The 16,709-nt window shown below is 33.9% G+C and overlaps 1 protein-coding gene across 3 annotated transcripts in view; it reads right to left on the bottom strand.

Moving 5' to 3' along the window:
- The window catches only part of PRKN (parkin RBR E3 ubiquitin protein ligase), a 1,838,204-nt gene that overhangs the window by 1,348,050 nt on the left and 473,445 nt on the right, over positions 1-16,709 (bottom strand). Inside the window, exon 2 of one of the 3 annotated variants that reach the window (XM_031968388.1) lies at positions 12,864-12,988. The exons of the other annotated variants lie outside the window; for them this stretch is intronic. Within the exon in view, the coding sequence (XP_031824248.1) occupies positions 12,864-12,935 (72 nt within the window). The 5' untranslated portion in view covers positions 12,936-12,988. The remainder of the gene's footprint in view (positions 1-12,863; positions 12,989-16,709) is intronic. 3 annotated transcript variants of the gene reach the window in all.

Raw genomic sequence — 16,709 nt, 5'->3', positions numbered from 1 at the left:
TAAGTATTACATAAATGCTAACTAGCATTCTGCCAATAACAATAACTCATTTCTATAGAGTTAAGCAATAGTAAGCAATTTCTATAGAGTGAAGCAATAGTAAGCAAGTAAATTTTTAACAATTCTGAGGAGGAAAAGAAACCTATAGACACATTTTTAAGTTTAATATGCAATACTGACACTTTCTTAGGTCTAGATCATCAAAAAACAACAACAACAAATGAAGCCCTGATTTATAGTTTATGCCCATTTCAGAGTTATATGTTTTCACAGAAAATTTAATAATTAGCTCTCTTAAAGTGGAGCTATTACACAGCTTTTTGAAGGCCTGTAAAGCCTTCAGCTTTACAGCTCTGACATGCTATTAGGGCAAGTCATGTCATTCCCATTCTGTAGAAGAGGAAAATGAATATCCCAGAACCCAATCACATAGCTAGAGGGACAGCTAGGTGGCACAGTGGATAGAGTACCAGCCTTGAAGTCAGGAGGACCTGAGCTGAAATCTGGTCTCAGACATACTTCCTAATTGTGTGACCCTAGGCAAGTCACTTAACCCCAATTGCCTCAGCAAATAAATAAATAAATGAATGGATAGATGGATGGATGGATGGATGAATGAATAAATAAATAACATAGCTAGAAAGGGTCTGAAACAGAATTTGAACCCAAATCTTTATGACTATGTCAGTCATAGAGTCTAAATAAAACAGAGCTAGGCATTTAAGTAACAATATTTGTTTAAAAAGATGCATTAGAGCAAAAATGTAATAATTGTACAATTTTTTATACTATAATTGTTGAGCTATCTCCTAGAAATCCTTTGCAAGCAGTATTAAGACATTTTAAAAGATGCTTTTAAGGAAATCATATTCAAGAAGTATAAACCTAACCTAATACTTCAATATTTAGTGGGTTTGGATCTTGGCTAATCTTCAAGGGACTTCAAACTTTTCAAACATTCATCATGATTAAAAGATAAGTTTCACATATAAATCAATAATTTCTTCTATTGGGAGTTTTATGGAGTTCAATAAAACACCAAGAGCCAAAGAGTTCACTTGCTGGAAGGGGGGGAGGAGAGGAACAGAAAGTAAACCTTCCTTCAGCAAGATGAAGTAATTTATTGTCATCTCTTTTTTTACTCTTATTTTTTATTTTCCTCTTCTCTACATAAAGAAGCTCTCATGACAAATTTTAAAAAGAACCTCTCTTCCAATAGCAAAATCAATAGAATCATTAATCTGTGGTATCAGTACATCTAGTATTATATAATCACAGTTCCTGACTTCTTCAAAAACAAAAGAAAGGGGGTTTTTTTCCCCCTCAAATTGTTTCTAGGGCTAACTGTAGGCATCATAACTGTTTAATATTCAATTTTATTTGGTATTGCTGTTTGAATGTTTTTTCTTTTTATGCTTGTTGTAGTCATGTATATAATATTTCTGGTTCTCCTAACTTCACTCTGCATCAGTTCATAAACCTTCCCATGTTTCTTTGAACTCTACAAAGTTGTCATTTCATATAGCACAGTATTATTTCTTTATATTCATGTATAACAATTTGCTTCTCATCCTAATATTTGTTTTTAGTGGATTACAATTAAATGGAAAAAAAAAATTAGAACAGAAGAGAAGAGTAAAATATAGACAGAAATCTGAAAGAAATAATAATGTGAACAGAAATCACAAGTCAAATAAAATTAAGTGTCTAGAATACTTAAGGTTGTTTTTATATTAATAATGATTACCTAAAGGCTTATCCTAAAGCAATATGTTTCTGCTTTTATTAAATGCCTCAGGAAGGAAAATTATCAATGAGTATGATAAAGCTATGAACATCTAGCATTATGCAAATATTTTAGATGAGCTACAATCACATATAAAACCACCTCTGAGATAACTATTGAGAATTGCTTTGCCTGAGGTCCTTAGTACAAAAACTTCAAGAGACTAAAAATACATTTCTTAACAAAACTACCCTTCACACACACACATACCCAAGATGAGACAGACATTGTTTTAAAAAAAAAAAGGCACAGAGAAAGCAAGAAGGCATTTAGGAAATGATAATGTTACTCTCATTTGGCAAAGCTTCCTGACACAGGAATTAAAAAAAAAAATCCACATGTAAAAAGGATGGTTGAGTCTCCATGCATACCATTGTACCTCAACTCAAGGGGAAAGAACACACAAAGGAACTGGTTTTGCCTACTTCGTGACATATAAGTGATGTGACAGATTTTTTTCCCACTTTTTATAAAATGTATATCCATGTCATCATGATAATGCCAGTGAGATCTATCAAGAAATGCCAAAGAGACATTAAGAAACTAATACCTTTTCTATAAATACTTTCATGGTAAAATATTACTTTTAACCATCCTATCACTCAGGTGATTTTCAGACTCCTCCTCATTGAAATATTACAGTAATATAAATAATTTCTCTTTTATTTAAAGGTTCCTGTTATTTTATACTATATCCAAGTAGTAGATTTAAAATTTTAAGCATGTAAAATGAAACACTGACCTTCCTGTCTAACGTTTATATATTGTTTTCTTCTCCTTTTCCCCCTCCGATGATGGAAAATTACATCCATTTATACATTGAATGAATATTAATCAGAAGAAAAAATATATAAATTCTGAGTTATATTCTGTCTAAAGTAATTTACCATTCACTGAGTATTACTTATTTCATCAATCACTTAATTCCACACTACAAAATCTTTCTCTTTTTAACTTTTTACAAAGAAAAGTTTTTGAAAAATGGAATTTTTATTTTTCCATATTGTATTAAATTAATTGCTTAAGGATTTCAGTCTTTTAACAATGCTTTTGTTCATTTTAATGTTAATTTTACTGTACACTGATTTTTTTCAACAAATTATAATACCTAAATTACATTTATTATGGAAGGATCACCAGCCAATTTTTAGGTGTATTTTATTTTAAATCACAATTAATTTGCACTAGTTGCTGTATGCTCCAGAATAGTAAAGAACTTCTTTGATGAGACACATAACAATTCAGAAGAGTTCAACTTAATAACATAATAGAGGGAAAGGGGTAACCAAGTGTAAGGTAAAAGCTAATTGTTAAGACATAAGACATGTGCAACTGAATGTATGACCCAATGAGCTGGTCCATCAGTACATACATCTTGGAAAGGTACTATTGACAGATCACGAGTTGTTTTCAGATAACATTGTAAGGAAATGAATCAGATGAATTATGCTTGAGAAATTGTTCTCCCCTATTAAAAAATCAAAAATGTGACTCAAATCGTGAGGCAGAGACATGGTGAACACCAAGTAACATGATAGCAATGATTACTAAAATGCAAGAAGTGAGATAAAATATAATAACTAGCAAGTATTTTTGAAGTCCTACAATGGGGATACAACTACAAAAACAATCCATAATCTGCCCTAAGCAAGTTTACAATTTATTGTTTAAAATTCACCCCTTTTTCATTCCCCTCCCCACAATTTCTTGAATTTCCTATTTCCTTTAAAGATTAATCCAAGCACTATTTGCTATAAATGTCCCTGTATTTATTCTGTAAGTTTTAGAGATACATATATGTATGACAGGCAATATGGCATAGAAGAGAGACAATTGACCTTAAAACTGAGAGGCTTTGTCTGGATTTAGATCCTTCAGGATTCCCTATTTCCTTTAAAGAATAGCTCAAGTATCATTTGCTATAATATTTATTCTGTATGTTTATACATCTTTAGATGTACATAAATGTATGACAGTCAACATGGTATAGCAGAGATAAGTGACCTTAGAACCAAGAAGCTTTGTCTGGATTCAGATCATTCATCTTGCACATGCAGGCTTTGTGATTTTGAGCAGTTCACTTAATCTCTCAGTGTTGTAGACAAATCTCTTAAGTCTCTAAGAGGCAGAGAAAGTATTGGTCTATCCTGGGTTAGTTGTCGGGAGAATATCCTCATTTTGAAGTTCTCTATATTAGAAAGTATAGGTTCGGTCCTATTCTATTAGGTACATGCCATCTACTTAGACAGAATATAAATTCCTTGAGGGTAGAGATTGTTTCATATTTACCTTTGTATTCCCAGCATCTGACACAGCTAGAACATGGGGGAAATACTTAGTAAATTCTTATTTTTTGATTAATTGATTAAAAATTAATTAGATTAGTCAAATAAAAGAAATGTTAAGTGTACAGCTTGATTGTTGTAATGGTAACCAAGGAATTTCATAAGATTTGGAGAAAAGCCTATAGAATGGAATGGACTATGAATTAAATTAGATGAAAAGGTGAAGATGGGGTGTGATTAGCATCATTAAAGAGAATAGCTGCTAGCTCATAATCATGGATCCATTGAAAACTTAAAAGCTAAATTTTATTTCAAACACATAAAAGTGAAATAATAGTAATTTATACCTTCTTAATTGGCAAGGTAAGATAAGAGAATAATGAAGATTTTGAATTAATTCTCTTAACCAAAAGGGTTATTAGACTTTTCTAAAGAACTATTTGAGAGCTCTACCTCTCAAATTTATACTTGCCACCTTTGAAAAAATTTAAACTTTCATTTCAACTTCCCAAGGACTAGTGTTATCATTCTTCCTAGAGTTGGTCTATCTGTTCATACAAGCTCAGCAAAGCTTGGTTCTTACCATCTGTGATCCAGATTGCAAGTGGTTTCAATGACTTAGCATTCTGAGTAAACCAATGTTTGTACTTTCTTATTCAAACTGCTAGTAACTTGTTCAAACTGCTAGTAACTAACTTGCTACTAAGTTAATTATTTTCACATAATCAAGTGGAAGCTATATTTTGGCTATCTCCTCAAAAGCAAAAAAAATATTTGGTTCATTCCTTCTCTAGATATTTTTACTTCAAATTTTTCTTTATCTTTTTTCTTTTTCTTCCTTTTTTTTTTTCTTTTTCTATTACCGGTTTTTCAGTATATGTTCTCAGTATCATTATATAACCTACCTCCGGATGCCTCAGTGAAATGTTTATGTGATGCATAGTACTGTATTCAAACAGTCTTTACAGTTTCAAAAGTTGAAACTACCCATCTGGTGTTCAAGACTATGCCAACTGTTAAGCTTTAAACTGATAAAGATTCACAACATAATGCTAATTCTCTTATTCTTCCCACGGAATAAAAAGGAATGGAAAATGCTTGTCAAAAAAAACTAAAAGTGATTGATGCCTGCCACCTTGTCAAGAGTGTCTCTGATACTTAATTTCAACTGATGATTTCAGATAATGCCAGCTTTAAAATTAAGCAAAACAAAATGTGTGTATGTATATATGGGTGCATATACATATATATGCATCGACATTTATACACATATGTGCATATTCATATCCATTTGTGTTTTATAGTACATACATATACAGAAATATACATGTGTACACACATACATATAGCATGTGTGTAGATTGGCAGATGTTCCTGATTGCCTACCCAGCAAACAATCGGTTTTAATCTCGGGCAAAATTGATTAATCACTATTTTGAAATAAGCTCCATGTGCGTTATTCTGCTTAGATAATCCTAAAGTAAAGGAGCTGAATTATTTCAAAATTTGTGGAAGAAAGGAAAATTCAACTAAAATACATCAAAAAATCTCTCAGTGCAAAATTAGAGATTGTTTAAAGGTTGTGTGTGTGTGTGTGTGTGTGTGTGTGTGTGTGTGTGTGAATGGGTACACATCAGGAGTACAATGCTGGAAACCAGTTGACCAAGCTGGAATCAATCATGCAAACTGATAGCTGTCGTGAGTAGCCTTGAGCAATGGGGAAAATATTACCAGTGGAATAAGTAGAGTTCCACCATATTAGAAGAGGTCATATTTAAACAGAGATGAAAGCTGGAAGAGACCTTAGCAATCATACAATTCTCAAATTCATTTTACAGATGAGGAAGTGGCCAGTAGTCAGAGCGAGTAAATGACAGAGCTTGGGCGTCAATTCAGGTCTTCTGAGTCTCCATCAACTAACTGTATGCTGGTCAGAGATAACCTTCACTTTGGGGATTTTTTAAAGTGGTTGTTACTGCTGTTGCTCCTCAAAGTCACCTAAAGATCTGATATAATGTAGTAAGTTTGCCTAGATGGCTTAGTGAACAGAGTTCAAAGGTATCAGCTTATCTATTGAGCAGTCTGGGGGCTATTTTCAGATATATCTTTGTCTTGATCACAGATGAACCCAGATGGCTCAGAGGAGAGAGTAAGGTTGGTAACATTGCCCAGCCCTCCCTCACTTAAATTCATTTCACTTGCAGGACAAGATATCATCTATTTAATGGAACTTTGCTCATCTTAGAGAGTGAAGGACAAACAAGGAAAGATGGAGCTATTTATTTGTCACAAACAATTCTCAGAGAATTCACAATTTTAAAAGTTGTATAAATATCAGTGGCACAAAATATGGTGAGATAAGTGGCAAGGACAGGTCTAAACAAAGAATTATGTGGAATTTAAAGAGAAAGATCATTATGGAAAGAATGAGAGAATGAAGAGTTCAAATAAGGCCTTGAAGGGAAAGTGGGAGTTCAACAGATAGAGATGAATTGGGGGAAAAGGAGTCCCCTCTTTAGATGTTTATGGAAAAGATGAGACAAACAACAGAAAGAGAGAAGTCAAATTTGACCAAAACAAAGAGCAACATAATGAGAGTAGTTGAAGTACAAAAATGAGTACAAAAATGTACAAGGTTGGGCAGCTAGATAGCACAGTGGATACAGCACCAGCCCTGAAGTCAGGAGAATCTGAGTTTAAATCTGGCCTCAGACATGTCCTAGTTGTGTGAGCTTGGACAAGTTATTTAACCCCAATTGCCTCAGCAAAATAAAAACAAACAAAAAAAAATGTACAAGGTTATAGGATAATAGATCTAGAGCCAGAATGGACCTTTTAGGTCATCTGGTCTAATAACCTCATTTTAAAGAAAAGGTAATTATGGCCCATCAAAATTAAATGATTTTGCCAAAGTCACATACACAGTATGAGTGAAAGTCAAAATCTGACTTCCATAATGGGTCAGTTCTCTTTCCACCACACCAGGTAGAAATCCTTATATTCCAGATCAGAAGTCTATATTTCATTTCATTCAGACAATGGGAAACCAAGGATATAGAACAGAATGAATATTGTCTAGCTCTGAAACTTAACTACCACTACCTTTATCAGAATAGTATGGTAGAATAATTATTTGGGAAGTATGAAAAATAATTGGTAAGGACATAAACTAGTCAGAATATTAAACAAAACATACATATAAAATATTAAACATACTTAATTTAGGAAAACCATAGAGACATAAAATTTTAGTAAGAAACTTAGAAATCATTCTGTGCACTATCCTTATTTTTACAAATTTTACTATGACCCAAATTTATCCAGCTAGTCAAGAAAGAAAAATAATAGGATCTAATTCATTATCTTAGAGCCAGTATTCTTTCTCTTGTATGACAGGTTCTTAACCTTCTTTGTGTCCCTAAAGTGATTTTTGGCTCTCTTATTTTTAAATGTATGACTTAAAACATGTAGATTTGCATAGGAGATAGATTATATTGAAAAGTATTAAAATATAATTTTTTAAAAATAGCTTACTTACTCTTGGTTTAAAAAAATGCCCTCTAGATTTTTGCTAAATTCAGAGTGATTTGGGAAAAATCTGAATTTGTGAAATTTTTGAATAATAAATGTGGAGTAGTGATATCATTAGGGTGGAAAAGACAGATGGGCAGATGGGTTTGAGTTCTCTACTTTGCTACTAACTAGACTTCAGCCAAGAAAGTTCACCTTCTTGGGACTCAGTTTCTTCATTAATAAAATGAGCAGATTGATCCATGTTTTCTAAGATTTCTTTCAACTCCAACAATCCATGATTTCGTGTAATACAATTTTGTTATTTCTGAGTAGTACAATCATTTTAATTTGTCTTAAAAAGTAGGATCCTTTTTGGGTCTTTGGGGAATTTCTTTTATGAATAAGGAGGAGTGATTTGTAATTAGGATATGAGTGTCAATTTGGTTTTATTGAAACAGACTCTTCAAAAGTACTTCAGAGTACTTATTCTCTTACAACAAAACTCTTTTAATCTTGTTCATGTCATTATTTACTTAGCAAAGCTCCCAGTTTCCTCCATCAGATAGTCCAGAGGCAAAAGTCAACACACCTTTTTTCAACTGCTTCATTACTTATAAGAAGGACTTGACAACAGTCCAGGAATTAACACTCATAGTCAAAAATGTTTCAAATATTAAAAAATTCTACCGAATGTATTCTTTGGGCCTTTTACTTTGTAAAGTAAATTCCCAGAAAATTCACAACTTTACACTTCTCAGTGAAGCAATTTCTCATTGTTATTCAGTTGCTTTCTGTCAGGTTCAACAAATGGAGACTCCATTTGGGGTTTTCTTGGCAAAGATAATGGAATTGTTTGCCATTTTCTTCTCCAGTTCATTTTACATATAAGGAAACTGAGGGCAAATAGGATGAAGTGACTTGCCCAGGGTCACATAGGTAGTATGCATCTGACTTGAACCCAGGTCCTCCTGATTCTAGGGTTGGTGCTCTATCTGCTACCTAGCTAGCCCATTAGCAACCTGTCACACAGTCCAAATATCTAGCTGACTTCTAATTTCAGTAAAGTATATATATATGTATAATGTATATATGTATATTATGTGTATATATTTGGTACTGTTATATGTGATTGAATGCCATGAATCTGTTTTTAATTGGGCTGCTAGCTGAACAATTTTCTGTCTTCTGAAAAACTAATGTATTGGCCCATTCATTAAATGAGCCTCCCATGCCTACCACATAGTAGGCACTTAATAAATGTTAACTGAATTAAATTGAACTTATTAATATTTGTTTTATGCAATTCCATATTGACACAAAATGAACAACCCGGTCTATCTTCCAAAAATGAGGGATAATAAGGAGGAGGGACAAAAAGAAAGGGTAAATAAGCATCCTTCCTATACCCAACTCTCTTGAAAACAAGTAGCAGTGCAGAGAATGCTAGTCTCACTGGCAGCTGCAGGATCAGCAGGGCTTGATCCATCATCATTACTTGCTGGCCTCATACTGCCTGTTGTGACATTTGTGTCTAGGAATAACAAACTGGTAATTGGTCCTAGATAAGAGAACAGTACATAGGAACTAGAAGAACACTGTGGAAAAATTACCAAAAGGAATTGAAAATAGGACTTTTGAGATTACTTTAATTGAACCAAGGATTGAAGAATATTTTTAAAGAAATACTCTTTCATTACTAGTCTAGTATGCAAAGTAACTCAAACAACCTTAACAAAACATTGCCTAATTGAGGCCCTTTGGCAAACTGCTTTGATGAATATTTAAGAATAATTTGTGATGATCAGATCAATTGTACATAGATTTCCCTAAAGTGCTTAAAAACTGGGTCGGAAAAAGAAACACTGAGGAATAATTTTTAAAGTCATCTTCATCAAGATAAAATCTTTTATATGGAGAATTCTGTAAATGCAATAGTCTTATCATTTTCTGAAGCTTTTTGTTTCATGCTTTCTGTTCTTACTGAGTCAATTTTGTCCATTTTTTTTTTTAATTCAGCCCTTTATGATGATTTCAGGTTAATAGTGCCATTCTGTAGTTTAGTGTCCTGAGAATGATTACAAAAGTAAACCAGTATTGCAAGATTTGAATTAGAGGTTGAAGAGAAGGAAAAGAATTCTTCCAAAATAAAACTTTATTAGAAAATTAAGTGATATTTGTGTAGTCTCTGTAATCTCTGGAGGATGCTACCAAAGTTGCAACATACTCTGTGGGTGCACATTTGCTAAAATTATAACTACATGTACCAACTGATATGGTAACCTTTAAGAGTTAACCAGAGGATAAAATTGATTTTTTTTTAAAAGGACATTAAATAAAACTGCATAATGAAAGAAATTTTAATTAAAACAATTTCAAAAGGAAAAATAAAAAGAAATTCTTCCCCACTATTAACTTGAGTTATCTTCATCTACAAATTCACATACCAACACTTGGAAGAGCCGACATGTATAAGCACCATACGTGAAAGAGACATACATGTTTGGAACATATGTGCCACATATGTGCCCCATATGTGGGGGAGCAATTCACACTTTCAATATAGGAAAACTACTGATATAGAACCAGAGGTCATAGAACCTCTATTTGCCTCAATTTCCACAATTGTGAAATAAAGATAATAGCACCGGCTTCCCTGGGGAGTTGTAAGATATGTAGGACAGTGATTGTCACAAGTACTTAATAAATAGTAGTTTCCTTCCTTTCTTCTGTATAGACTATTAACTCAGCACAGTCAAATGAATTGTGCAAGATCACAAAGAGAATGGGCCTTTCTAAGTGACAAGATTTGAAGCTGGATTTTCTAATTCCAGTTTTTTGTTGATGTCATCAAACTGCTCCAATCAGACTTGTTTCCTACTAAATGTAGCTGGGGTGGATGCTCTTCCTCTTTGTTGAGCAGGAAGTCTCCACCAGATTACTGTCTACAAGCATTTTTCCACTGAGGTCTGTTTGAAAGGTTGAGCATGAGAAGAGTGGAATATGCAATTTTCTTAGAGACCCTAAACAAGAAGTTTACCAAAAAACAAACACACAAATTCAACTTTAGAAATGTGATCACTATAACTATGAGTTGCAAAAACCTTCCCTTCCTAAAATAAAATAATCAAAGAGGGAAAAGGGGAAAAAAGGGTTGTTTGTTTTGTTTGTTTGTTCTGTTTGGGTTTTCCCTAGTAAAATGGCTATTAAGAGTTCCCAGAGATCGTAGGTCATAAGGACACTCATCTTCAATAAAGAGAATCTAAATCTCAAGTTTATCTCTCCCAAACAAGATACTCCTAGCTAAGTACTTAAGGGATAGAGCTATGTTTTCTTGGGAATAAACTTTCCAATGTTTTTGCCCCAAGCTTTTGAGTCCCAGTTAGACCTCAATTTAGTTTTTAGTGAACATTGTATATAAAATCCATTTTAAACTCTAAAATGTATGCTATATCTAATCATTATTCATTTAACATTACTTATTTCACATTACCCATGCACTGAAGTTTGGAATTTCGCAGTTACTTGTTAACTCCAAGCCTCTTCCAATCTCCCAGATAGAACAAAGATCAGGTAAAAGAGAAAAAAAAAAATAAAACAAAGTCCCTGAGGACAAGGCATTCTTTTACCTCCCTACCTACCCATTTTACTAGCTTGATATAGACAACAAATCCAGAAAAGCCTGTAAGCTCACACTTGGATCTCAAATCTTACTCAAAAGTACTGATACAACTCAAAATTTGATGCATTGCAGCAGAAACTTTTCCATTTGTTCTAAATTCAACTCGAAGACGATTTTCCTGTACCTGGATAATAATTTAACTTAAATTGTGGAGAACAAAACAACATACTTTCATGAAATTTTTCTTAGCAAGCTGTCATGTGACAAAAAAAAAGCTTTAAATTTTCGAGAGAAAAAAATCCCTTCCTAGTTTTATTTCTTGAGATTCAAGAAAACTGGCTTTTCAGTTCTTGTTGAATCCTTAAATAAATGTTAACTTTAAGGAGAAGGAAATATTAATGCCCTGTTTTTCATTTGGGTCAAAAAGTCCTGCCTTTTCAACTGACTACCACATAACCAATGTACTTGAGAAACCACAAGACTTAAACTTTCTTCTATAAAAGAGAATGATCCTAGACACACTATATCAATGCTAAGAGAAGGGTCATTGTTGGGATCCACAATCTCTAAGCTGATTGGCTAAACCCAGCACTGAGATCAAATGTGCATAGCAGGAACTACATTTCCTTCTATGATTTTCATTAGTGTACTACTATTTCCTATATTATTTATAATTGGCTTGAATACAGCACTAAAATATTATCTTAAAAAAAATCTGGTGCCAAGGAGAATTTGGGCAAGTTAACTAGAAATGATTCCACATGCATAGGAGAGAACACCATGGAAAGCATTGTCACTATCAGAGAGAATTCAAATGTCCAAGAAATAATGGTATTTACCAACTTAGACTCAGAAAAGATCAGTATGTCGAGGAACCAAAAGATGGTTAAAGTATAACTAGGAATTACCCTAAATGCTTACGTATATGGTTTCAAGTCAGAGGAATCAAACAATCCATAGAATTGACAAAGAAGACAAAAGTAAACTAACAAAATTCACTGACATTAAACCGTGAATAACATTTACCTTTCATTATTGGCTTCGCGTAATATAATCAATAATTAAGACTTAATCATAAAAAAACTTACTCAAATATTAAATGTCAAATATAGTAACATATAAAGGTCAATAAGTCAGACATATATCTGAAGACTATGTTGACCTAAAGAAAAGTAGATGATCGTGATATAGTATAAAATAAAGCCTAAAGGAGCCTGAGAGAAGTAGGAACATCACTTCCATCATTTCCTTACTCAAACTACCCCATGACTCCTGTCTTCCTTTGACGGCAACCCTATTCTCCTGGTCACCCCCCTGGACCCCTGCAGGTCATGATGGAAAATCATGATGAGCAAGGAAAAAGGAATCATTTTGACAAAATTGTAGAATTATTCAGGCAAAAGCTTCCTTAGTACAAAATGGAATTTCTTATCTTTTGTCTTCCACCCTTGCCCCCCTTTACCTTCCCTATTGCTATAGATGGCAACACCATTTTCCCAGTCTCTCAGGAGTTAGGAGTCATCCTAGATTCCTCGCCATATCCTACCCACCATGTACAAGCGGTTGCTCAGACCAGTCCGGTTTACCTTTGCAATATCTTTTCCAATTCACCCCCTGCTTTCTTCCAACATCGCCACCACCCAGTCTAAGCCTTCATTACCTCGAGGCTGGATTTCTGTAATAGCCTCCTGGTGGGTCTGCTGACTTCCAGTCTCTTCCCTCTCCAATCCATATTTCAGCCACTAAAGAAATTTTCTGGAAACACAATTTTGTGTGCCTGTAGACCTAGAGAGAGAGAATTACTGTTCACAAACTGGAAGTCTTGCTAACCCAAGATAAAAAGGGAGGAGCACTGATAGAATTATCCCCACCTTAATGGACCTTTTGTTCTTAAATAGGCCTTTCTTCCCTTGTCAAATATCTCACACAGACAAAATCATTATAACCCCACAGTTTACAAATAGCCAATCTGAAACCCAATTTGTGATGTCGAACCCCCAAGATTATATTTCTCCTACAAAAAGAACCTTCTGTACCTCACTAACAGCCTAATACTTTCTTGGGGCTAATCTATTTGCTAAGTATCACAATAGCTAAAATCTATTAAGACCCTAATTCTTTTTTAGGATTAGCCCCAGTAATCTCCATTTGCCACACCTTTATGCTGTCTTCCTCTTGGTTAATTGCCAGTTTCTCTAGGGAACTTGTCTTTTCCCTTGTTAACTGCTAAAACCTCCTTTCCTTGCATTTAGCCAAAAATCTTTGCCAGTAGATTTGGAGGTCTAAACCTACATATTATTTTGAAACACTAATGAGTAAACACAATATACTTTTGGAGTAACCTCCATAACCCATCACTTGGTGGCCAAACCCCATCATTTTGGTGGTCTGTGTGGGGAGAGTCTAGTTGCACCCAGTATCCCAACTTTTTGGAGGCATTGTACAGAGTCTCGCTGCACTCCCCAGCCTCAACTATGTCGTCTGCCTCACTCAATAAACTTCAGTGTTTCTACTGGTACTGTATCCCAAAGAGATCATAAGCCAGGGAAAAGGACCTACATGTGCAAAAATTTTTATTTCATATATTTTTGTAGTGAGAAGGAATTGGAAATTGAATGGATCCCATCAATTAGAAAATGACTGAATAAATGATGGTATATGCATGCAATGGAATATTATTGTTCTATAAGAGTGATGAGCAGGCTGATTTCAGAAAAGCCTAGAAAAACTTTCATGAACTAATATTGAGTAAAGTGAACAGAACAAAGAGAATATTGTATACAACAAGATTATGTGATGATCATCTGTGAAGGACTTAACTCTTCTCGGCTTTAAGGCAATGAGATGATTCAAGACAATTCCAGTAGATTTGGGATGGAAAATACCATCCACATCCAGAAAGAGAACTATGAAAATTGAATGTGGATTGAAGCATAATATTTTCATTTTTTTGTTTGTTGCTTTTTCTTTCTTTCTTTTTTTTTTTTTTTAACTTTTGGTCTGATTTTTCTTGTACATCATGAGAAATATGGAAATATATTTCAAAGAATTGCATGTGTTTAACAATTATATCAAATTGCTTGCTATCTTGGGGAGGGAGACAAAAAGCTGGAACATTCATTATAAAAATGAATGTTGAAAACTATCTTTACATGTATTTGAAAATATAAAATAATATTGAAAGAGAAGAAAAAAAAAAATCTTCACTGGCTTCCTATTGCTTCTTGGGAACAAATACAAAGTCAATCATAACCTAGCCTCCCTTATACTTGTCTAATTTTCTTGCACCTTGCTTCCCAACAAGTATTCTTCCATCTAATGAAACTGGTATCCTGCCTCTACACACAAGATATTCAGTCTCTCAGATCTCTTTTCTCTGGTTGTGTTCCATGTCTGGGATGATCTCCTTCCTCCACTGTGCCTAATAACCCCCCACTTCAAGTTCCAAATAAATCGTGCCCCCCTCCCCCACCTTCTACAAGAAGCTTTACCCAATTCCTTTTAATTCTAGTACCTTTCCTGTGTTAATTATTTCCTATTTATTTTGAATACAATATTCTTTGCGGGTTTTCTCTTCCTTTAGATTGTAAATTCGAGGACAAGAACCTACCTTCTTTTTCCTTTTTTCATCCCTAGAGTTTAGTGCAGTGCCTGGCACCCAGCAGTGCTGTATAATGTTCATTTACTGGTTGATTATTACTCATGGACAAAGTCCATTAATTAATTTAAATTTCACTTAGTACCTTTCCGAAGTGCCTTTGATTAACTTATTCAAAAAAGGTATATAAACCTTGCTCATATCTAGTTCAAACTAGTGATTGAAAGGCTGAATCAAGATGCTCTTTAACCTGAAGGTATCCAATACGAGTGGGTTGTGTCAGTTGGTTTGCTCAATGAACCCTAATTCTTACATTATTTTTCTGAAATCATTCCTAAGATCATTTCATTATGTATTCACTGTGGTCTGACTTTCATTCTACTCCATTGTGCTATATGGACTGAGGAGATAGTTAAGAAGTGTAGACAACCAAGTGATCTCCTGGGAATGTATTTTTGCATCTCTAAGAAGATGGGACAAAAAGCATACAGACAATGTGTCTGGAGAAAGTAAGACTGCATAAATATGAACTTCATAGATGTAGTTTTATGAAAAATCTTGGAAGCACTAATTTGTAAATGTGGGTCATATATGTATAGAACAGGGAGTGCATGAGAAATTTAGTAATATATGCAAGATATATACAAATTTTAAAGCTGAATGAACATTTTAAGGCAGGCCTAAATTACTTCTTAGAGATTTTGTCATATTAATGCCATCCAGCTACAAAAAGAAACATTAAAGTTGTTCATCATTAACTAGTCTTTGGACAGGTATTAGATTAATCACATCTTTAAATAGAGCATCAGAAAGACAAGAAGAAAACATTATAGAAATTATCAGAGTTTGGGTCTTGTGGTCAATCACACTTCTGCCATCTTGAGAAAAAAATAAGATCCCGAGTAGTACTCTAACCATATTTGTGCTAATTATTCCATCTGTTTCTCTCTCAGGAATCAAAGGGTATAAATGGAAAGTTGGTATCAAGGTACCATCCCTGTATGTACACAGCCCACAAACAGCTATGGTGCAGTAGAATACCAAGCTGAATTGTTGTGGGTTTTTTTTTTTTTCCCTCCCGAAAAACATATTGCAGAGCAGTTTCTGGAAAAGCTCCTAATATTAAATCCATGTTACATTTGCATAGAAACATATGGTCTTCTATGTGCAATCTCAAATTATCTTCATAGACTTCAAGAATCAGAAAGTCCCATATTTGTCTTGATTTTACAAGTCAATTTCTACTTAATGGAACATCATGTTATAGGCTCCCCACCCTCAATACACTGATGGTTCCTTGAGGTCAGAGACTGTGGTACTTTTGTCTTTGGGTTCCAGAGTCCTAATTTCTAGTACTCTTTTTGTTTGGCTGGATATGATTTTGAAAATAATACAGATGAGTAAAAATGTATAATTTTTCATCAAAAATGTCCCATGATAAGGCTTTAAAACATAAATACTACAAAAATATCAAATACTTTTAAAAAAATAAATGGATGTTATAAGATGAAATAATGCATTCAAAGTGTTCAGTTATTTTCAGTAGCATATTCATGACTCAGTTGGAGATTTTCTTGGCAAAGATAATGAAGTGATTTATTCACTCTTTCCTTCTCCAAGTCATTTTACAGATGAAGAAATTGAGACAAAAATGTTTAAGTGACATACCCAAGATCACACAACCAGTAAATGTCTGAGTTCATAATTGAATTCAGGAGGACGAGTCTTCATGATTCCAGACCAGGATCTCTATCCATTTCCAGCTACCTGTGCTGAGTCAGAAAAATCTGAGTTCAAATCAGGGCTCAGACACTTATTAGCTATATGATTCTGGACAAGTCACTTAACCCCATTGCCTCAAAAATAGAAAGAAGGAAAGAAAGTTGCCTACCACTGAGAGGTATAGTG

Source organism: Sarcophilus harrisii, chromosome 4 (genome assembly GCF_902635505.1).
Source record: "Sarcophilus harrisii chromosome 4, mSarHar1.11, whole genome shotgun sequence".
Taxonomy (NCBI): Eukaryota; Metazoa; Chordata; class Mammalia; order Dasyuromorphia; family Dasyuridae; genus Sarcophilus; species Sarcophilus harrisii.
The sequence above is the reverse complement of the archived record's forward strand: the minus strand, read 5'-3'. Positions and strand labels throughout refer to the sequence as shown.